This window comes from Salvelinus namaycush, chromosome 7 (assembly GCF_016432855.1).
Source record: "Salvelinus namaycush isolate Seneca chromosome 7, SaNama_1.0, whole genome shotgun sequence".
Taxonomy (NCBI): Eukaryota; Metazoa; Chordata; class Actinopteri; order Salmoniformes; family Salmonidae; genus Salvelinus; species Salvelinus namaycush.
Genome location: NC_052313.1, coordinates 24,777,530 through 24,800,804, shown reverse-complemented (window position 1 = coordinate 24,800,804; position 23,275 = coordinate 24,777,530). Strand labels below are relative to the sequence as shown.

The 23,275-nt window shown below is 44.4% G+C and overlaps 1 protein-coding gene across 1 annotated transcript in view; it reads left to right on the top strand.

Moving 5' to 3' along the window:
• The first annotated feature begins 2,677 nt into the window (after positions 1 to 2,677).
• Positions 2,678 to 23,275, top strand: part of LOC120051130 (nuclear receptor-binding protein 2-like) — a 48,159-nt gene continuing 27,561 nt past the window's right edge. The window contains exon 1 of the mRNA XM_038997818.1: positions 2,678 to 3,218. Within this exon, the coding sequence (XP_038853746.1) occupies positions 3,099 to 3,218 (120 nt within the window). The 5' untranslated portion in view covers positions 2,678 to 3,098. The remainder of the gene's footprint in view (positions 3,219 to 23,275) is intronic.

Below are 23,275 nucleotides of genomic sequence, written 5' to 3'. Positions count from 1 at the left end.
TATCTTGTCGGAAAATGTTATAGTTAGGGATGGAAATTTCAGGATTTTTGGTGGCCTTCCTAAGCCAGAATTCAGACACGGCTAGGACATTCGGGTTGGCAGACTGTGCTAAAGCAGTGAATAAAACAAACTTTGGGAGGAGGCTTCTAATGTTAACATGCTTGAAACCAATGCTTTTACGGTTACAGAAGTCAACAAATGAGAGCGCCTGGGGAATGGGAGTAATGCTGGGGGCTGCAGGGCCTGGGTTAACCTCTACATCACCAGAGGAACAAAGGAGGAGTAGGATAAGAGTACGGCTAAAAGATTTGGTCGTCTAGTGCGTTCGGAACAGAAGGGGTAAAGGAGCAGGTTTCTGGGCGCGGAATAATAGATTCAAGGCATAATGTACAGACAAGGGTATGGTAGGATGTGAGTACAGTGGAGGTAAGCCTAGGCATTGAGTGACGATGAGAGAGGTTTTGTCTCTTGAGGCACCATTTAAGCCAGGTGCAGTCACTGCATGTGTGGGGGGTGGAACATAAGGGCTAGCTAAGGCATATTGAGCAGGGAAATAATAAAAAAATGACTAACCAAAACAGCAATAGACAAGGCATATTGACAATAAGGAGAGGCATGTGTAGCCGACTGATCATAGTCCAGTGAGTAGCTAGGTGAGCTGGAGGCACGGCGATTCAGACAGCTAGTAGGCTGGGGCTAGCAGCAGGCTAGCAGATGGGCCTCAGGGGAACGTTGCAATGGGAGAGTCTGTTGAAACCCCCTCAGACGGTTACGTAGGCAGACCAGTCGTGATGCATCGGCGGGGCTCCGTGTCGGCAGCAAAGGGTCCAGGCCAATTTGCAGAAGAGGTATTGAAGCCCAGGAATTATCTGATGGAATTCTTCGGCTAGCCGGGAGAAGAGCTCGAGACTAGCTCAAGGCTAACTGGTGCTTGCTTCGGGACAGAAACCCCCTCGGACGGTTACGTCGGTAGACCAGTCGTGATGGATCGGTTGGGCTCCGTTTCGGCAGCAAAGGGTCCAGGTCAATTGGCAAAAGAGGTAATTGAAGCCCAGGGATAGCTTGATGGAATCTCTTCGGCTAGCCGGGAGATGGGCCTAGTTCGAGGCTAGCTCCAGGCTAACTGGTGCTTGCTTCGGGACAGAGACGTTAGACAGGAGTAGCCACTCGGATAGCAGCTAGCTAGCTGTGATGATCCGGAGTAAAGGTTCAGAGCTTGCGGTAGGAATCCGGGGATGTGGTAGAGAAAAGCAGTTTGACATGCTCTGGGTAGATATCGCGCTGTGCAGGCTGGCAGGAGTTGCCTGGGCTGAGGTTGGCAGTCCGGGTTAACGGTGATGACCACTAGCAGTGGCTAACTGACTACTAGCTAGTAGCTAGTTAGCTGGCTAGCTTCTGAACGGGGTTCCGGTTCAAAAGTGTAAAAATAGCAGATCCTTACCACATTGGGTGAGGCGGGTTGCAAGAGAGTATGTTCAGTCCGTATATGGAAAATGAGATTTAAAAAATAATACAAATATATATACTGAATATATTCGAATTAAAACGATATATACAAGGGACAAGACAATCAAAACAGACATCCCCACTGCTACGCCATCTTGGTAAAAGGAGAGTGCAAAGTGTCACGTCTGGAGGAAACCTGGCACCGGTGAAGCATGGTGGTGAAGCATCATGCAGTGGGGATGAAGCTACGGTGAAGCTACGGTGAAGCATGGTGGTGCCAGCATCATGCAGTGGGGATGTTTTTCAGCGGCAGGGACTGGGAAACTAGTCAGGATCGAGGCAAAGATGAACAGAGCAAAGTACAGAGAGATCCTTGATGAAAACCTGCTCCAGAGCGCTCAGGACCTCAGACTGGGGCGAAAGTTCACCTTCCAACAGGACAATGAACCTATGCACACAGCCAAGACAACGCAGGAGTGGTTTCAGGACAAGTCTCTGAATATCCTTGAGTGGCCTAGCCAGAGCCTGGACTTGAACCCGATCGAACATCTCTGGAGAGACCTGAGAATAGCTGTGTAGCAACGCTCCCCATCCAACCTGACAGAGCTTGAGAGGATCTGCAGAGAAGAATGGGAGAAACTCTCAAAATACAGGTGTGCCAAGTTTGTAGCGTCATACTCAAGAAGACTTGAGGCGGTAATTGCTGCAGAAGGTGCTTCAACAAAGTACTGAGTAAAGGGTCTGAATACTTATGTAAATGTGATATTTCCGGGTAAAAAATAATAATACATGTGCTGTACTGTTTTTGCTTTGTCATTATGGGGTATTGTGTGTAGATTGATGAGGGGGGAAACTATTTAATCAATTTTAACATAACAAAATATGGAAAAAGTGAAGGGGTCTGAATACTTTCCGAATGCACTGCAATGTGATGAGTCTAAAGAGAGTGCAAAGGTGGGTCAATGCGCAGTTAACCAAACAGCGAGCTGGAGGTAGATGTTCAGGGTCCAATAGCCTGGATAGTGAGTTGATTCCGCATAGTTAAAGTTCCACAATAAGAGCTATGACGCTAATATTTGTGTAAGCTCTTCACGGTTGTGTTCTGTGTGGGTGTCACTGAGTAGACTGATTTATATCCGTTTGCAGCACTTTCAATGAGAGACTTTTATTTTGAAGGCAAACCGACAATTCCACTTTTGTGGCTAATCGTTAGTGTCTAGCTTCACATAGGTGAAGCAACTGAACCAACAACACCGACATGACGCATGGTGGTGAAATATGTAAAAAACAAATACTTCATACCGTAAATGGTAAAAGTAAATAACGAAACAAAGGGAGGCATCGGAAAACAACTTCGTCTTTCCCATACAGGCTTTTTCTATACGAGTGGTTTTGCTCTTCATCTGTGAATACGGATAGTAGGGGCAACATTTCGCAATCTATTTTGCATACAGTTGAGTGCGCGCACTAGACTGGAACCTTTTTCCTTGTTTAACATAATAACATGAATATTACATAATTTATTGAAGCTTTTTATTTGAACTTTATACGGCGTACATTTCTAAGGTGTTTTGTGAAACCTTTATTCGCGCGCGACGTCTGCGCTACATTCGAGTGAAACCAACGGGGAATAACATAAAACACGGAATACAATGACTATGTCCGTCCCGGAGAGGAATTCAGGGTCCGAGGGGAAGGAGGAGGAGAGTGAAGATGAGAGTGAAATCCTCGAAGAAAGCCCATGCGGTCGCTGGCAAAAGCGAAAGGAGCAGGTTGGTTTATCTATTTGGTTACGCCGGTGAATCAACTGCTGCAGGCATTTCCATTGCTGCCTTGTAGGCATTTCCATTGCTGCCTTGTAGGCTACACATATTAACAGCTAAAGAGACAAGAAAAAAACATCAGTCCGTATGGAACATGAGACGTCTGCTAGGCCTATCAGTCGTAATGTATCTAATAACCTATTATTGGGGGTTGGATGGTGGTGCCTGGATGTCTGTATTGTTGTAGCAGCAGCAGGTGCAACCCCTACAGTAGTCTTTAAACCGCCCCTCAGTTCTATTCTTTAACAGAAAAGGGCGTGGGCCCTTATCAAATTAATAGCATGGAACACACAATTATTGTGGAGTGATGGACTACTTATTGAACCGAGCCCTCATATCATTAAGAGCTTATACTGGCAATGGTTTGACAATTATTATATTTTTCCAAATGATCTGTGTTGATCTATGATTTTTAGACTATTAAGAAATTGCACTTGCTGTATTATACAGTAATAAAATTGTATGAATATGATATTTAGCCACATTGCAGATACAATCTGTCTCACTAATGATAAGGGCAACACAGAGGCAATGCTGACCACAATGGTGTGCCCAATATGGTTAATACAATACAATGTAGTTCATCAGACCTGTCTGGAAGACAGTTAGAAAAACCAACTCCATCATCAACAACTGCATCAGAACAGAATGGCCCTGCCTAGTGAGTAGCAAGTGCCGCTTCTAATAGTTCTAGAGAAGATAAGGCTTCAGCATTGAAAGTGAAGGTTATCTCTGTGGAACACCCGTAGCTTCCACCGTGCTTCCCACAACTGCCTGACCTCCCTCCTATCTCTCTCCAACACAGCGTACTTCACATGACAGACACGGTTGGCCAACAACACTCACATACACACACCACCTCCCACCGTCGCTCCCAGTGTTTTTCCACTCATTGATTACACATCAGTGTGTTTGCTGGTTTCTGGGTCACTTTGTCTGTCATACATTACCATAAACCCGAAAGTGACACTCTGACGATGTTCTCATTTCAAAATGGTACTAATGCTTCTAGGAGAGGAGAGGGAGGGCACATCGATAGGATGCAACAATTCATGAATGAGACTTTCATTCATGTGTAGCATGTAGCATCTCACCTTTTACTGGGCGATTCCAGCGTTATGGACATTACATTTGCATGCAAAATCACAATTTTAATGTCTCACAGAATAGAAAAACTAAATATAGATGTGTGTGTCTATAGTACCCCCAAAAACGGAACTTCTAAATATTGGCATGTATGCGAAATAAAGATATGGATTGTACATGAAATGGACAAGCTTTTTGGGGAGACTGAACATATTAGCAAAAGTCTGTGAGTTTGTAAGTCTGTGCAAAGCTGTCATCAAGGCAAAGGGTGGCTATTTGAAGAATCTCAAATATATGTTGATTTATTTAACACTTTTTTGGATACTACATGATTCCATATGTGTTATTTCATAGTTTTGATGTCTTCACTATTATTCTACAATGTAGAACATTTTAAAAATAAAGATAAACCCTTGAATGTGTTCTAAAACTTTTGTGGTAGTGTATATAACAAATAACCTTTACCAGTTGAATGTAGACACAAATATGAGATGTTTTCGTTTCAACATTTTTCTGAAATATTGTAACAAAATATGTAAATTAGACTATACATGTGCCTTTATTGCTAATCCACTTTTCTGGACCCTGAATGAAGTCAGTATATTTTGGGAGGCTTTTCATTTACAATATACACTCCAGGACTATTTATCATTCACAGTTGTAAATATGTATATATTATTATTTCATTTTGTATTAATGTTTCATTCACACCTGCACTGTATTTCACCATACACTGCAACTACATCTGCGACCCTGTGCGTGTGACTTAATAAACACCATCTATTCACAGATAGTTGATAAATACTCTTCTCATCTTTCTATCTAAAAAACAGTACTGCCATGTTTGACACATGCATTTCAGCATATATTTTCCAAGAGAATCTTAGCTAGAACACATGATTTTAGAGATATCAACAATTGCTTCAGGAAAAGTCTGAAGAATACTTCTCAGAACAAAATTCTGTCGATGCGCAAGCTGCTGAAGCTAAGTCACGATACATCAAAATCCATCACATCCACAGCCTTTATGGATGTTACGCATATCATAACGCTGAACAAGGATACTGACAATGAAAAGAGAGAAACCAATTATAGACCATATAAAACCTTGCTGAAAGTTGGCTTTACAGAGGAAGTTTCAAGATGATCCAATGTAAAATCAAATCAAAGTTTATTGGTCGCGTTCATAGATTTGCAGATGTTTTCGCAGGTGCAGCAAAATGCTTGTGTTTCTAGCTCCGACAGTGTAGTAATACCGATCAATACAAACTCAAAACAATATACACACATAATCCAGAACAATAAGGTGCACGGTGAGGTTTAAGGTGTAACATGTAAGGTGATTGTTTTACAAAAACCTTTCCTAAAAAACATTATGGATGTTACATTGCCTGTCCCAGTCACCCCCATTCTTTACAAGATAGCAGAACATGCAAACAAAACTCAAGACCCTTCAATTTGGTCTGTATTGCTTCATAACATCTCATCGTCATATCTAGCACCGTGGAACAGCTTTCTAAAAGCCATGAAATTTGGTTGTCTGATAAACCTTTTTTGAGACTTGGCCTCCCACTCTGTAATTGTCCAACCAAATTAATGCAATTTCCTAATTAAACTTGTCAAATAAAGCCTGAACTCCAACATACACTGAGTATACCAAACATTAGGAACACCTTCCTAATATTGAGTTGTACCCCCCCCCCCCCCCCTTTGCGCTCAGAACAGCATCAATTCATTGGGGCATGGACTCTACAAGGTGTTGAAAGTGTTCCACAAGGATGCTGGCCAGTGTTGATTCCAATGCCTCCCACAGTTGTGTCAAGTTGGCTGGATGTCCTTTGGGTGGTGGACCGTTCTTGATACACAGGGGAAACTGTTGAGTGTGAAAACCCCAGCAGCGTTGCAGTTCTTGACACAAACCGACACCTACCCATTCAAAGGCACTTAAATCTTTTGTCTTTTACATTCAACCTCTAAATGGCACAAATACAGTGTGTAAACCTTAAGAGCGTGGTTTCATTTGGAAATGACTAACTTTATCTGTACATGCTCAGGTTGACCTTTCCATGGAATCACGCTATTACCTTTACTGTTGACTGCTTCTCTAATATGTATGAATGATGATTGGCCTATTACATGGTTATAATACAGAACACTTATCAAGCTACATGAGTGCTTTTGTTCTATTGTGTGATTTTTTTTTTATGAGCTCGAGCTGAATCATAAATTATAGGACAATGAGCTCATTGATACAATAAAAAAACTGGACTGTTTTGAGTAAGTGCTCAGTGCTATCCACTGAGTCACATTGCTATCCACGGAGTCACGTTGTTTAGAATTCCTGTTGCACCATTCTGCAGCCCTAGGTGTGTCCAGGCTAGCAGCATACTGAGTGCATTTAGATGGTCAATAAAGAAGTCAATAGGGGAAAGGTTAGTCTGGCTGGACACACATCTTTCTATTCCAGCACATGGTATTATTGTTGTCTTTACTCATGGTGAACCAAATGCTTATAAGAGTTTGTTTCTGTCCTAAGCAGAACAAGCTATAGGCAATGTTAAGTATATTGGTTTTATATCCTTAGGAGTTAGTTGGCCAATATTACTCCTCAGACCTTATCAAACAGTGGTTTGATTGCTTTCAGAGACAGACTAGGTAAGCAGGGCTCCAGAGGTTGAAATACTAGCCAAAGGAAGACATTTTCTGTCATCAATTACATCCGATATCCATGTGTTGTTTTCCATTGACATCCATGTGAAAGGCAGAACAAGACGTTAAGCCGAAGCTTTTGTCATGTGTCTCAAGCAGGCAGAAACAATTTGGTGTCTGTCGGAAGCCAGATCAATCCTGCTTGTTGGAGTGACTGATTAGGTTAAACCTACCTTGCCCCTTCACCTAGACATGGGAAGAAATCAATGTGGGCATTAGGAAGACAGTAATTCTGTGGCAGGCAGAGACACGCTTTTGATGTAATCTATTTTACATTTACATATGAGTCATTTAGTAGACGCTCTTATGCAGAGCGACTTACAGTTAGTGAATTCATCTGAAGATAGCTAGGTGGGACAACCACATATCACGGGGGGATTATTTAAGATACTTTTTTGAAGAGGTAGGGTTTCAGATGTTTTCTGAAGATGGGCCGGGACTTTGCTTTCTTATCTTCAGCGGGAAGCTGGTTCCACCATGGGGTGCCAGGACTGAGAAGAGCTTGGACTGGGCTGAGCGGGAGCTGCCCTCCCGTAGGGGTGAGAGAGCCAAAAGACCAGAGGTGGCAGAGCGGAGTTCTCGGGTTGGGATGTAGGGTTTGAGCATAGCCTGAAGGTAGGGAGGGGCAGTTCCTCTTGTTGCTCTGTAGGCAAGTACTATGGTGTTGTAGTGGATGCGAGCTTCAACTGGAAGCCAGTGGAGTGTGTGGGGGAGCGGGATGATATGGGAGAACTTTGGAAGGTTGAACACCAGGCGGGCTGCAGCGTTCTGGATAAGTTGTAGGGGTTTGACGGCACAAGCGGGGAGCCCAGCCAACAGTGAGTTGCAGTAGTCCAGACGGGAGAAGACAAATGCCTGGATTAGGACCTGCGCCGCGTCCTGTGTGAGGTAGGGTCGTACTCTAAGAGTGTTGTAGAGCATGAACCTGCAGGAGCGAGTCACTGCTTTGATGTTTGCAGAGAACGACAGGGTGTTGTCCAGGGTCACGCCAATGTTCTTTGCACTCTGGGAGGGGGACACTGTGGAGTTGTCAACCGTGACGGAGAGGTCTTGGAGTGGGCAGGCCTTCCCTGGGAGGAAGAGCAGCTCAGTCTTGTCGAGGTCAAGCTGAGATATCTGCCAGGCACGCAGAGATGCGTGTCGCCACCTGGAGAAAGTTGTTAAGTGCCATCCGCATAGCAATGATAGGCAAGACCATGTGAGGATATGATGGAGCGGAATGACTTGGTGTATAGAGAGAAGAGGAGAGGGCCTAGAACCAAGCCCTGGGGGACACCAGTAGTGAGAGTACGTGGTGCAGACACAGATCCTCTCTACATCACTTGGTCAGAGCGGCCTGCCAGGTAGGATGCAATCCAAGAGTGTGCAGAGCCTGAGACGCCCAGCCCTGAAAGGGTGGAGAGGAGGATCTTATGGTTCACGGTGTCCATTGCAGCGGATAGATCTAGGAGGATGAGAACAAAGGAGAGAGAGTCAGCTTTGACAGTGCGGAGAGCCTCTGTGACACAGAGAAGAGCACTCTCGGTTGAGTGACCCATCTTGAAGCCTGACTGGTTAGGGTCAAAAAGATTGTTATGAGCGAGATAGCGAGAGAGTTGGTCAGAGACAGCACAATCAAGTGTTTTGGAAAGATAATAAAGAAGGGATACTGGTCTGTAGTTTTTGACGTCAGACGAGTCTAGTGTTGGTTTCTTGAGGAGAGGAGCGACTCGGACCATTTTGAAGTCAGACGGGAAGCAGCCAGTGATCAGGGATGAGTTGATGAGGGAAGTGAGGAATGGGAGAAGGTCTCTAGAGATGGTCTGGAGAAGGGATGAGGGGATGGAGTCGAGCGGGCAAGTTGTCAGGCGGCCGGTCCTCACTAGTCGCAGGATTTCATATGGATAGAGAGGGGAGAAAGAGGTCAAGACGTAGGGTAGTTCTGTGTGATGGGGATAGGCTGAGTGAACGAGGAGCAGATTTGTACTAAATTGGCTCATGTTGGTTTTTCCAGGCCTTGTTTCCTCTTTGTCAATTGTGTGTCATGTTTTTATTAGCAATCGCTGTCAATTTATACATCATTGCAAAAACCCTAGCTAGCAGTGACTAGCCTGGTCCCAGGTCTGTTTGTGTTATCTTACTTTTCCAACTCCTTGTCACTCATTGTCATGCCAAACACGGCAATTCCATAAGGAGTTGGCAAGAAAGCAGAAACAGACTGGCACCCAGGCTAAGTAGTCGCCAACTCGGCTACTTGATTTCAAAGCTTTCTAGTGCACTGCTTATTTGGGGCAATCTTAGTGTCTGGTTTGGGTGTTTGTGCAGCCAGTTGGACCTCAGAAAGCATGACCAAAGCAATGTGTTGAGTCATCACAAAATTCCATCCCTTTTTAAGATAAAACACGGATAGGCATTTGAAATAATTTCACTATTCAAATAATCTCATGAATGTTTTGAAAAACAGTTGAAATACATGTATTTTTTGGTAACTTTTGTTTAAACTTAGACAATTACTTGCTGCACAGCCTGCGCGACTCTGGAGAGACTTGTGCGTTGCAGCAGGGCGGGTGATGGGCGGGGGCTGGTGTGTATGACACGGGAGGGAGGGGAGAGAGAAAGTAGCCACTGATTTGCGCGCTAGTTAGACAAACTTGTAAATACCATACGTTACCTGTCATCCCATCTGACAGTGCCGGTCTTTACTGGATCAAATTGATGTAAAGAAGCTAGCTAAGATAGCCAGCTAGTTGAGGCTATTTTGCTGTGCTCCCTATCCTTGTCTACAACAACTCCATTCAGATTAAACAACAGCCTACCTGTCAGTTGCTCATTGTAGCCTACTCCTTCACTTTTAGCTAACTTAATTACGTAATTTGATTTACATTTTTCATTGATTTGAGATCTCCCACTTCACGTTGCTACACATGGGGACTCTGACTATAGTGCGCGCCACTTTTATTGGCAGAAAATAACAATCTACAAGCATGAAACGTGTGTACATCATTAAAAACTACATTCAAAAGTTTGTCGTTTTATGAAATTAAGAATTTCAAATGTTGTGGTATATCCTTGTGTGTACCAATGCCACATAGATCATTTTATTTAATTGAGACAAAGCCCCCCCCCCCCCCCCCCCCCGTCAAAAATGAATACTCTTGCCCATCCTTGGTTTCTTATCATCCTATTCGGAAGGAGTGTACATTCCATTCCATGCCCTTTGGAGTTCTATTCTTCCCCAAGGGCCCTGGTGAAGCGACTCTACTCTACCCTGACCTGTAAGAGTGGGACCTTTTATCTGTTGCCTAGCTGGGGAGATAATCAATAGTCCAGGGAGCAGCGGATAATGAAAGAAGCCCATCGATGAGTGAGCCCTCCGCCCCCTGCAGCCCAACGCCCCTTCACCACTTAACCCCAGGGGGGCAGGGGAGAGATCTTTGCCAAAATAATCCTCCCTAGAGAGACACATTTTCCATCATATCATGCTTGTATCCACTATTACAGCAATAGTAGTAGCGGTGAAGATGGGACTACAGGGATGGAATGACAGTAGTTAGACAAGCGGGAAAGTAACTGGAGGGTTGCTGGTTTCAATCCCAGCTCAGACCAGATTATCTTGTGCGAAGTGACCTGGCAACCAGAGGGTTGCTGGCATCATGCTAGATACCATCGCCTGTCGTTGTGCCCATGAGCAAGGCACTTAACCCCCTATAATTGCTCCAGGGGCACTGCACTGCGGCTGACCCTTTGCTTCCAGCCCCTCGTGGTATGTGGGTGTGTGTCTCGGGGGTTGGGGGTTGTGAGCATAAAGACACATTTCCGTTCTCTGTAAATTAATGGACAATAAAGTACATCTTATCTCTTGTTGTTTCAATGTAAATTCATGACTGTTGAGGGTCTGTGTGAGAATGATGATTGACAGGCACATATATTTGCATAGTTTTGTACAGGTGTCACTGCTCACTGTTGCACTTCCAAGTCTTTGTTGTGAGACAGAAGGGGGGAACAGGGGCCACCAATGTGCACCTACGGCTTTACGCACATGTTTGCTTCTCCATGGCAACTTATTACAAGGTGCATGCTTGACATGCCCGTCATGGAGAACGTTGATGTATCTTAAAAAACAAGAATAGTTTAACTTTACAGTTCCAGTACTTTACAGTAGGCCTACATGATATTACAGTGATCAAATTCATGCGGTTACTGTAACTGACACACGTCCTCAAGCAAACAATTATCCTAATGGCCACCAAGCCCTCAGCTCAGTCCAAGACACAGGCATAGCTAGCCCTTGTAAGCCCCTGTCATGTCCCGGCTGGGTGTAAGTGCTGCCTTGCTTAAAGAGATCTCTCTAATGACCGCTGCTTCCTGATGATCAGGCTTCCTGATGCAGACTTTCTCGCCGGGCCTGGGTAACAGCTGCTCCATGTGGAATGACACCCACCGCGATGTCCCCTGCATGGGAAGCGGTCATGTCATGTCTTGTCTTAAATAAACACTCGCTGTTATGCAAAAGTACTTAACAGAAATGAATCCCCCCTCATCACATCGTTGGAGTCCAGGGGTGTTAAGATATAACAATGGCCATGGATGATATCCAATCAGACTGAATTACATGTACACTTTCATGGAGAGTCTGTTGGATTATCTGTCATTGTGGAACACATAGACTTCAGACAAAATAAAAAAGCAAGCATCAAGATGAAAATAGCAAAAAAGTATTACGTTAGTCTTCAAGAATTGCTTACGAATCTATCTGGTAAGGCCTGTTGGATATAATTCCAAAAAACAAGACAGACCCACACGAACATCAGCCATGCGAGGTAGATCACCTGCTGGGTGTCGACAAATGATAACGATTCAATGTAGAATCGTTGGGAAATTACGTCCGATGTTCTGTGGCCAGAGGCGATAGGATGGTCACCCTCTGCGCATGGCCAATGTTCGTGTTGGAATATCTTGCCTTTAAGGGAGGACCTCCTTAATGAAGATATAGAATAAGACTGCAGTTAAACCTGATTCATCATAACAACCCATTGACCCAACATACTTTACTAAAGTGTAGCACACCTGGCTACCGTTACCACAAGACCTGGTCTCAGAATTGGCTTCATATCTGTGCGTCGACAGGAGGTTTTCTCACCTGGAATGATGGCCACTGTTTGTATGAAGTAGTGATATAATGTCCCTCCTCCTTTGGGCGCATCAGAAGATTTATGAATGAATGGTTTTATGACATTGTGGCAGGCAGACAGTGTCCTGTATCACTGAAAAGCAGAGGAGTTCAGATGGCACGGGAATCTTGCCTTGGGCATAATCCACAGTCCAAACCGAAGGGGTACTGTACTTTCTCATCCTTTACAAATGTACAGTGGGGTCTGAAATGATTGACACCCTTGATAAAGATTAGCAAAAATGACTGTATAAAATAAATACTGAGTTTATTATATGCTCCCAAAAAAATGGGAAATGATATTCTTTTAAACGAATACAATTGCTCAGAGAAAGAGATTTTGTTCAACATGTAATACTTTTTTTCTCTCAAAAAAGTAGGTGTCAAAATTATTGACAGCACTGTTTAGGCTTGGGCAGAGTATGTTAAATGGCATTGGCACTTGGATTGGAACCGGTGCTTTGGTCAGATGCCATGAAAATAGAGCTCTTTGGCCACATACACCAGTGGTGGGTTTGGTGTCGAAATGAGAATGCATCAGCAGAAAAGAACCCCATACCTACTGGTCCTGGCATCCTTGTTAAGGTCAACGGCATCATGAACTTTACCCAGTAACAGGATATTTTTTCCAAAAACCTGGTTGCCTCTGCCATGAGGCCGAAACTTGATCATAAGAGGATCTTAAAGCGAGATAATAACCTCAAGCACACATCAAAATCCACAAATAAATGGTTAATTGGCCACAAAATCAACATTAGTCTCAATCTCAGTCCAATCCTCGCACGGTGAGGTATTGAAAGGTATTGAAAACAGGGGTGTCAATCATTTTGACCCCTACCTAAATGAAAGAAAAAAATGTAGTACTTGTTAAACAAAATCTCTTCCTCTGAGCAATTGTATTAGTGTAAAATAATATAATTTCCTAGTTCTTTGGAGCATACAATATAGCTCAGTAATTTAATTATTTATTTGATATAGTCATTTTTGCTCATCTTTATTAAGGGTGTCAATAATTTCACACCCCACTGTAATTGACCTTTATTGGTTGTGAAGACATGTTTTATGGCCCTCCTTTTATGGGTCTGCCAGACATGAGAGTAGTTTGTTACACCAGCAGCTAGTATGCTAGTACGACTGTACAGTAATCCTATTTCCAACTCTGCATTTTACCACACTAGTTAATATTCACATCACTCCAGATATCGAGTATCGAGTTGATCTGTCGTTGGCTTTTAAACGTTCTCCTAACTAATAATAAAACATTGTTGCCACACAAATCAGTTTATCTCAGCCATTTGTCATAAACGTTCACGAAATGACGGTGTGTTTGCCTTTGAAACAAACATATAGAAGATATGCTGACATGCACATTCCTACTCTAGCAAACACAGATGGATAGTTCAGAGGTGTTAATAAACGCTACAAAAGCGTTAATGAAATAACTGACATTGGTGATCAATCTTCTTAAGTGGCCTATTACTGTCTGATGTCCGGGAGCAGAAACAAAGGATGTAATCCAAACAACTGCCAGTCCGTGTCTACATTGGGCTGTCAGCCTTTCACACAGCACAGCACATGGCATTTCCAGGTATTATTTACCCTCTGGCCACCTGGTAGGGAAGACTTGGAGTGGCTGGCTGCCTGCTGTGCCTAAACCAAGTCCACTAACGGCCTCAGCCCAGTCTCTCTCCACTGCAGCCTGGTTGTGTACATTAGGGCACACAATGTAAAATGTTTTGCAATGGAAAACGCAAATGAGCATTTCTCATTGGACAAGTCCATGTAGTCTCACCCTGGTTCAGTCTCTCCCCCCCCCCCCCCCGTTGGTTGCCGAATGAACATGGCCCCGGAGTACCAAGAGGAGTGCAACGGGAGAAAGAGAAAGGTCTTCCTGGCCTGGGCTAAGAATAGTGTCTGTCAGGTGCAGTAGTGTGGATAGATCATGTTGCCAGGACACGGTGTGAACCCATATCGCCCAGTGTCATGGGGCTGAGATCTGAACGAGGCAGGAGCTCCGTGAAAGCAAACAACAGACCAGATGGGGTCCAACACAACCAATTCGAGTCTGTCGTTAACAGGGGCGGCGATCCTCTCGATCCTCTTGTTTGAAAAAAGTGCTGCAATTTTAAACCGTTTTCACTTGTAATGCTTGATATGTTGCACTGATGGATACTGCCTTTGTGCTAGTGTAATCTCTGAACTGATTAGGCCTATATTACCTTGGTAGGTCATGAGTATGGACATTTGTATGGTAACGGAGGACTTTATTAAGCCATTGACAACATGTGAGAGCGTTCATTGATGAGGCCCTTTAGGGCCATCGTATACAGTGCGGTATCCATCACCGTTTTCCACTTGAGTCTTCTCATTCTCGCGCTCCCTCTGACAAGGGAGCTGGCATGGGACGAAATCTTCGAGGAATGGCTCCTGCAAGCCTCCTCCGTAGATGTTACCGTTGTCTAAATGTCATGACTTCCCTGCCACCTTGGATCCATGCCGCAGTGTCACTACGCAGTTTGAGAGTGCCACCGGTGTGTAATTCTCAATGTCAAAACTCAAGCGTTACTCTTTGGCCTACAGCCGTTTGAGTGGCAAAATGTTGATTTTAGCCCTGTTTTGTATGGTTGGTTTGATTAACATTCTTCCTACTTCTTCCTTCATTCTGACATGCTAATTTTGAGTACTAGAGATACATCTGAAAAGTGCATATTACTACTGACAGAGCCATTAAGATTTGCATAATTTAAAGCATAAGGCATCCGCCGATCCATTTCTCATTGACAGTAGGGAGAAGTAGAGCTTTTTCAATTGGCCTCCATTTTCCTATTCTGCATTAAATATTAATATCCATCTTGTTCGATGCAAAGGAGATGGCGCCGCTCTCTTTAAAAGTTGCTTTTAGTAATCTGCGCAGTGTCTGAGAGAATAAATGTCATGACTCATGTAAGGCATTTACTCCTGTAGTTTTATGAGGTATTCTGGTTCTGAGCAACAGCTCGCAGCTGATTCACCGCTGTATGAGTCCCTTTGTGAAATTCAGGTTTTGACTCACAGTGTTGGGCAAACGCGAGGAGTGCTCGATGTGTTCTGCTTCGCTGTGTTGGACGCTCTCAGTCGCATTTGACGTATAGCGGTGGGGTGACAGTCTAGGATATACTGTATTCACCTATCAGTGCTCTATAAACTGAAGATACAGTATGTGCAATTGTATTGCCAAGATGCCTCAAAGCATAGCAACAGGGTCAAAACTATTACAAGCCCGAAGAATAACAGCCTTGCAGTCTCATTATTGAACCCAAAGGTCATCCCCCTCCCCCCAACCAGCAGCATGAGAGGATTAAGGGGCCGACAGGAAGGAGCAAGGTCATGAGGCCAACAAAACATTAACATTCCTACTTCAAATACTTTTCCCCTCAGACTAAAACCAGACTTTCCAAAAACTAGAGATGTCATGCAACCTTAACCCAAGAGGCATTTTGTTAGAGGTTTAGGCTTCTTTACCTAAACCCCAAAGCAAGGCAAATGTGAAACTACCAGAAGAGTTTTAGGTCAGGGATGTGATCAATGAACATCTAACCTTATTATTTACCTGTCAATCCCTCAGATCCCTCCAAGTTCATATCCTCTCTCGCATTATTGTCCATAATCATTACCATGGCGGAAGAAATCTCACCACCGCCTCAATAAAAATAACTCCTGTCCTCCATGCTTAAGGGATTATAGGAGATTTGCATTTTCAAATTTGAATGCATCTCATTCTTGTTTCAGCAGCCTGGCAAGAAGTGAGCAGGTCTTTTGCATGCAGGGGCCAGAGAAGAATAAAATGTGACTCAACACCGATCGACTCTTCATGAATTTAACATGGCTCTGGCTTCTGTGAATGGCCTCCTGCTATGAGCTTATGAGACATAGCTTTACTAGTGCAGTAGGCTGTCTTTGTGGACAGCTCAGGGGAAGTGGCATTGGATATTTATTAAAGAGTGATTGTAGTAAATACACTATATATACAAAAGTATGTGGACACCCCTTCAAATTAGTGGATTTGGCTATTTCAGCCACACCCTTTGCTGACAGGTGTAGAAAATCGAACACACAGCTATGCAATCTCCATATACAAACATTGGCAATAGAATGGCCATACTGAAGAGCTCAGTGACTTTCAACGTGGCACCGTCATAGGATGCGACCTTTCCAACAAGTCAGTTCATTAAATTTCTGCCCTGTTAGAGCTGCCCCGGTCAACTGTAAGTGCTGTTAAGTCGAAACGTCTAGGAGCAACAACGGCTCAGCCGTGAAGTGGTAGGCCACACAAGCTCACAGAACGGGACCGCTGAAGCGAGGAGCGCGTAAAAATTGTCTGTCCTCGATTGCAACACTCACTACTGAGTTCCAAACTGCCTCTGGAAGCAACGTCAGCACAGTAACTGTTTTTTGGGAGCTTCATGAAATGGGTTTCCATGGCCGAGCAGCCACACACAAGCCTAAGATCACCATGTCCAATGCCAAGCTTTGGCTGGAGTGGTGTAATGCTCGCCGCCATTGGACACTGGAGCAGTGGAAACGCGTTCTCTGGAGTGATGAATCACGCTTTACCACCAGTTTGGAGGAGGAATAATGGTCTGGTGCTGTCTGTTTTTCATGGTTCGGGCTGGGCCCCTTAGTTCCAGTGAAGGGAAATCTTAACGCTACAGCATGCAATGACGTTCTAGAAAATTCTGTGCTTCCAACTTTGTGGCAACAGTTTGGGGAAGGCCCTTTGCTGTTTCAGCATGACAATGCCCATGTGCACAAAGCGAGGTCCATACAGAAATGGTTTGTTGAGATCGGTGTGGACGAACTTGACTGGCCTGCACAGTAGCCCTGACCTCAACCCCATCGAACACCTTTGGGATGAATTGGAACGCCGACTGCGAGCCAGGCCTAATCGCCCAACATCAGTGCCGGACCTCACTAATGCTCTTGTGGCTGAATGGAAACAAGTCCTCATAGCAACGTTCCAACATCTAGTGGGAAGCCTTCCCTAAAGAGGGCTGTTATAGCAGCAAAGTGGGGACCAACTCCATATTAATGCCCATAATTTTGGAATGAGATCGACGAGCAGGTGTCCACATACTTTTGGTCATGTAGTGTACCTTGGCCCGTGCTTGCACAGACACTTCGATCCTGCTTTGTCTTTCATAACCCTAATTGAATGGACATTCCTCTGTCACACAGTCTGAAGTAATGGTGCTCTTCAGCCAACATGCAGATGTTAACACGTTGCCAAAGAGCCAGTCAGACTCCCAGCTGTCAGTCCAGTGTGTCACTCAGTCATCACACTGCCTCCCTGGAGTCCCTGGGTAAGAGAGATACAACAGATACCTGTCAATCATGAGCACAAACACTACACTGCCAAAGGACACTCTCTCCCTTAAAACTGTGTCTCTCTTTCGCTCCCTCGTTGTCCCCCTCCCTTTTCTTCTCCCTCTTTCTCTGCATGGGGTCAACTTAACAAGCTCAACACCAACCACTTAACTAATTACAACCTTATAAAAAAATGACAATATGTCAAGTTAACTATTGTCCTAGACACACTCAGATATTTGTGGTCTATTAAGACGTGTTAAGAGAAATTAAGTGCTCACCTTTTGTTAATCTTTAATTGAATTCATGAAGAGAATAAGAGTTAAGTGCATTCCATCCCTTACCAGATATTGTGCTGACCTTTTACAATCTTCTCTAGGTGTGAGATAATGCCCATTGGATGTGTCCGACATTCAGTTCTGACTATTTTGTTGAAGTGTATACTGCCTACGGCATCTTAAGATGGACAAACAGCACTATTGCTGCTTTTTCTCATTTTTCAGGCAAAGGCCTTTTAAGGGAGTATGCGGGCACTAGGCGCTAGTCAAAACGAAACAAGCCTTTATGTGTCAACTAGTGCAAACTATGTCTTCGCTAAACTGGCCAAATCAAGCCAAGCTGTTCGCTTTCACCCCGTGTTACCTCTTACTTACTCTTCCTGGCACAGTGCTGAACTTGTTCGACCTCTGAGGTTTTGCAGGAGGTTCAGACTGAGACCCTGTTGTTCCTTCTCTCTGGTTCTGCCGTAGCCCTTTAAACAAGCAGTATGTGTGATTACAAGCATGAATTGGGTAATCCAGTGGGCAGCAATTACCCCTCTTTATGGAGAACTTTAATACATGGGTGGACTTTGCCAGGCTCTAATAAGCCTCTCCGGGAACCAAGTCAATCCCAGATGTTTTGAAGGAGTGGGACAGGTGCCAGATTCAGGTCAAAGCAAACACATATCCCATTAGCCCAGCTGCCCGACCGACTGACTGACTGTGTTGTGAAAAAGTCTCACCCAGTTCTAATCCTTCTTCCTGGAATTGGACTGTTTTTGTTCACCAAAAATGACACATTTTTTAACACTCTCCATCTTTGTTTTGTAAACCTGCCATTGTAATGTTTTTTATTCTCACGACTGGCTGCTGCCAGCATTGTAGAGGTGCAAATGAATGTATTTGCCTGAAAGGGCTCCAGCTGCTGAGCAAAGCAGGACCAGATTTCCACCCAAAGATAATAATTAAAATGGAGGCCCTGCTTCTGATTCTCTCATGAAATTATGTTTATGGTCTTGGAAGCTATAAACATCCATTTGATTTAGTGTTGTTGTCTGCATTAGTGGAAGATCTAGTTCCTCACTTTAAGTGGTGATTTGGAAATACAGCTAAAAGTGGTATGCCGTACACATGATCACCATAATGTTGCGTTGCAACTGGCCTGTTAGAGGATAACAGTCACATTGATCTTCATAAATCCCCCATGCATGACATTCTTTAATCATTGGAGTCATGCTCGTTGAAGTATGTGTGAAACGAGCTGTATAACAGCTATTATAAACCGGGTGGTTCGAGCCCTGAATGCTGATTGGCCGGAAGCCGTTATATATCAGACCGTATACCACGGGTATGACAAAACATTTATTTTTACTGCTCTCATTACATTGATAACCAGTTTATGACAGCAATAAGGCACCTCGGGTGTTTGTGGTACATTGCCAATATACCACGGCTAAGGGCTGTATTCAGGTACACCGCGTTGCATCGTGCCTAAGAACAGCCCTTAGCCATGGTATATTGGCCATATACTGTACCTGTCATGGTTCCACCTGTCACCAGAGGGCGGCAGACACCGTCCTAGAGACATTAATGACACTCAGGTGTGTCTTATTACTCATGAGTTCCCTGTTAAAAGAGATGTGTTTTCTGGTTTCCTTTGCAGGAGCTTAAATTGTCTACTGTGCGTGCGTGCGTGCGTGTGTGCGCGTGCGTGCGTGCGTGCGTGCGTGCGTCCGTCCTGCGAGAGTTTTTGAGACTTTTTGTTTGTTGTTTTTCCCCAGTGTACTGTGATCCTGCGGCTACTGTTTATCAGTAAAGTATTTATGTCTATCCTTAACGATTCCTCGTCTGGTCCCTTCTCTGCAACTGGGTCCAACCACATCACAGCACCACACCCCCTCGGGCCTTTGTGCTTAAATATACGCTGAGTATGGAAACCATTAAGAGCACTTGCTCTTTCCATGACATAGACCAGGGTTTCCCAAACTCTTTCCCGGGACCCCACTGGGTGCACATTTTGGTTTTTGCCCTAGCACTACACAGCTGATTCAAATAATCAAAGCTTGATGAGTTGGTTATTTGAATCAGCTGTGTAGTGGTAGGGCCAAAAAATGAAAGTGCACCCTGACATAGACTGACCATGAGAGAAGAATGGTGCCGGAGGAGATGGCTGCCGTTTTACGCGCTCCTAACCAATTGTGCTATTGTGCGTTTTATCGTGTTGTTTGTCATTTATTTTGTACATAATGTTTCTGCCACCGTCTCTTATGACCGAAAATAACTTCTGGATATCAGAACAGCGATTACTCACCTCCAACTGGGCAAAGATTTTTTATTTAATGAGTCGTACACAAAGGATTTACTCCAGATACCAGACCAGGCCCAAATCCCCATCGCTCGCATGAAGAAAATACGCCGATACAGGGGACGCAGGTCCGGTTGCCTTGTGAGAATTCGTTGGCGAGTGGGTAACGTCTAATCGCTGGAGAATAAAATGGATAAGCTCCGTTCAAGACTATGAGCTCCGTTCAAGACAAGGGATGGTGGTCTGTGTCTATTTGTCAATAACAGCTGGTGCGCAAAATCAAATATTCAGGAAGTCTCAAGGTTTTGGTCACCTGAGGTAGAGTATCTCATGATAAGGTATAGACCACACTATTTACCAAGAGAGTTTTCATCTATATTTTTCGTAGCTGTCTAATTACCAACACAAACCAATGCTGGCACTAAGACCACACTCAACGAGCTGTATAAAGCCATAAGCAAACAAGAAAATGCTCATCCAGAGGAGCCATGGATTACAGGCAACATCCACACTGAGCTAAGGGTTGAGCTGCTGCTTTCAAGGAGCGGGACTCTATCCCAGATGCTTATAAGAAATCCCGCTATGCCCTCAGACGAACCATCAAACAGGCAAAGCATAAATACAGGACTAAGATTGAATCCTACTACACCGGCTCCGATGCACATCAGATGTTGCAGGGCTTGCAAACTATTACGGACTACAAAGGGAAGCCCAGCTGCGAGCTGCCCAATGACACAAGCCTACTAGGCGAGCTAAATTACTTCTATTTGCGCTTCGAGGCAAGCAACACTGAAGCATGCATGAGAGCACCAGCTGTTCCGGATGACTGTGTGATCACGCTCGTTGTAGCCGATGTGAGTAAGCCCATTAAAAGTGTCTTCACTGACATTTTCAACCTGTCTCTGGCCGAGTCTTTAATAGACCACCATAGTCAGACCACCATAGTCCCTGTACCCAAGAACACCAAGATAACCTGCCTAAATGACTACACGTCTGTAGCCATGAAGTGCTTTGAAAGGATGGTCTGAACACCTATGTAGACATTTACAACATTAACAATATCTACGCTGTATTTCTGATAAATGTTATGTTATTTTAATGGACAAAACAATGTGCTTTTCTTTCAAAAACAAGGACATGTCTAAGTGACCACAAACTTTTGAACGGTAGTGTATAGTTGACAGTGCATGTCAGAGCAAAAATCAAGCCTTGAGGTCGAAGGAATTGTCCGTAGAGCTCCGAGACAGGACTGTGTCGAGGCAGAGATCTGGGGAAGGGTACCAAAAAATGTCTGCACAGATCTGGGGAAGGGTACCAAAAAACGTCAGCAGCTTTGAAAGTCCCCAAGAACACAGTGGCCTCCATCATTCTTAAATTAAAGAAGTTTGGAACCACCAAGACTCTTCTTAGAGCTGGCCGCATGGCCAAACTGAGCAATCAGGGGAGAAGGGCCTTGGTCAGGGAGGTGACCAAGAACCCAATAGTCACTCTGACAGAGCTTCAGAGTTCCTCTGTGGAGATAGAAGAACCTTCCAGAAGGACAGCCATCTCGGCAGCACTCAGGCCTTTATGGTAGAGTGACCAGATGGAAGCCACTCCTCAGTAAAAGGCACATGACAGCCTGCTTGGAGTTTGCCAAAAGGCACCTAAAGGACTCTCACACCATGAGAAACAAGATTCTCTGGTCTGATGAAACCAAGATTGAACTCTTTGGCCTGAATGCCAAGTGTCATGTCTGGAGGAAAACTGGCACCATCCCTACGGTGAAGCGTGGTGGTGGCAGCATCATGCAGTGGGGATGTTTTTCAGCGGCAGGGACTGGGAGACTAGTCAGGATCAAGGGAAAGATGAAGGGAGCAAAGTACAGAGAGATCCTTGATGAAAACCTGCTCCAGAGCGCTCAGGGCCTCAGACTGGGGCAAAGGTTCACTTTCCAACAGGACAACAACCCTAAGCACGCAGCCAAGACAACGCAGGAGTGGCTTCAGGACAAATCCGAGAATGTCCTAGAGTGTCCCAGCCAGAGCCTGGACTTGAACCCGATCGAACATCTCTGGAGAGACCGGAAAATCCCTGTGAAGCGATGCTCCCCAGCCAACCTGACAGATCTTAAGAGGATCTGCAGAGAAAAATGTGAGAAACTCCCCAATGACAGGTGTGCCAAGCTTGTAGTGTCATACCCAAGAAGACTCAGGCTGTAATCTCTGCCAAAGGTGCTTCAACAAAGTACTGAGTAAAGAGTCTGAATACTTATGTCTAAAAATGTCTAAAAACCTGTTTTTGCTTTGTAATCCTGGGGTATTGTGTGTAGATTGAGGGAAATAAACAATTTAATCAATTTTATAATAAAACTGTAACATACATTTTTGGGGAAAAAGACAAGGGGTCTGAATACTTTCCGATTGCACTGTGTATATATATATATATATATATATATATATATATATATATATATATATATAAACTCAGCAAAAAAAGAAACATCCTCTCACTGTCAACTGTGTTTATTTTCAGCAAACTTAACATGTGTAAATATTTGTATGAACATAAGATTCAACAACTGAGACATAAACTGAACAAGTTCCACAGACATGTGACTAACAGAAATGGAATCATGTGTCCCTGAACAAAGGGGGGTTCAAAATCAACAGTAACAGTCAGTATCTGGTGTGGCCACCAGCTGCATTAAGTACAGCAGTGCATCTCCTCATGGACTGCACCAGATTTGCCAGTTCTTGCTGTGAGATGTTACCCCACTCTTCCACCAAGGCACCTGCAAGTTCCCAGACATTTCTGGGGGGAATGGCCCTAGCCCTCACCCTCTGATCCAAAAGGTCCCAGACGTGCTCAATGGGATTGAGATCCGGGCTCTTCGCTGGCCACGGCAGAACACTGACATTCCTGTCTTGCAGGAAATCACGCACAGAACGAGCAGTATGGCTGGTGGCATTGTCCTGCTGGAGGGTCATGTCAGGATGAGCCTGCAGGAAGGGTACCACATGAGGGAGGAGGATGTCTTCCCTGTAACGCACAGCGTTGAGATCACCCCCAGACCATGACAGACCCTCCACCTCCAAATCGATCCCGCTCCAGAGTACAGGCCTTGGTGTAACGCTCATTCCTTCAACGATAAACGCGAATCCGACCATCACCC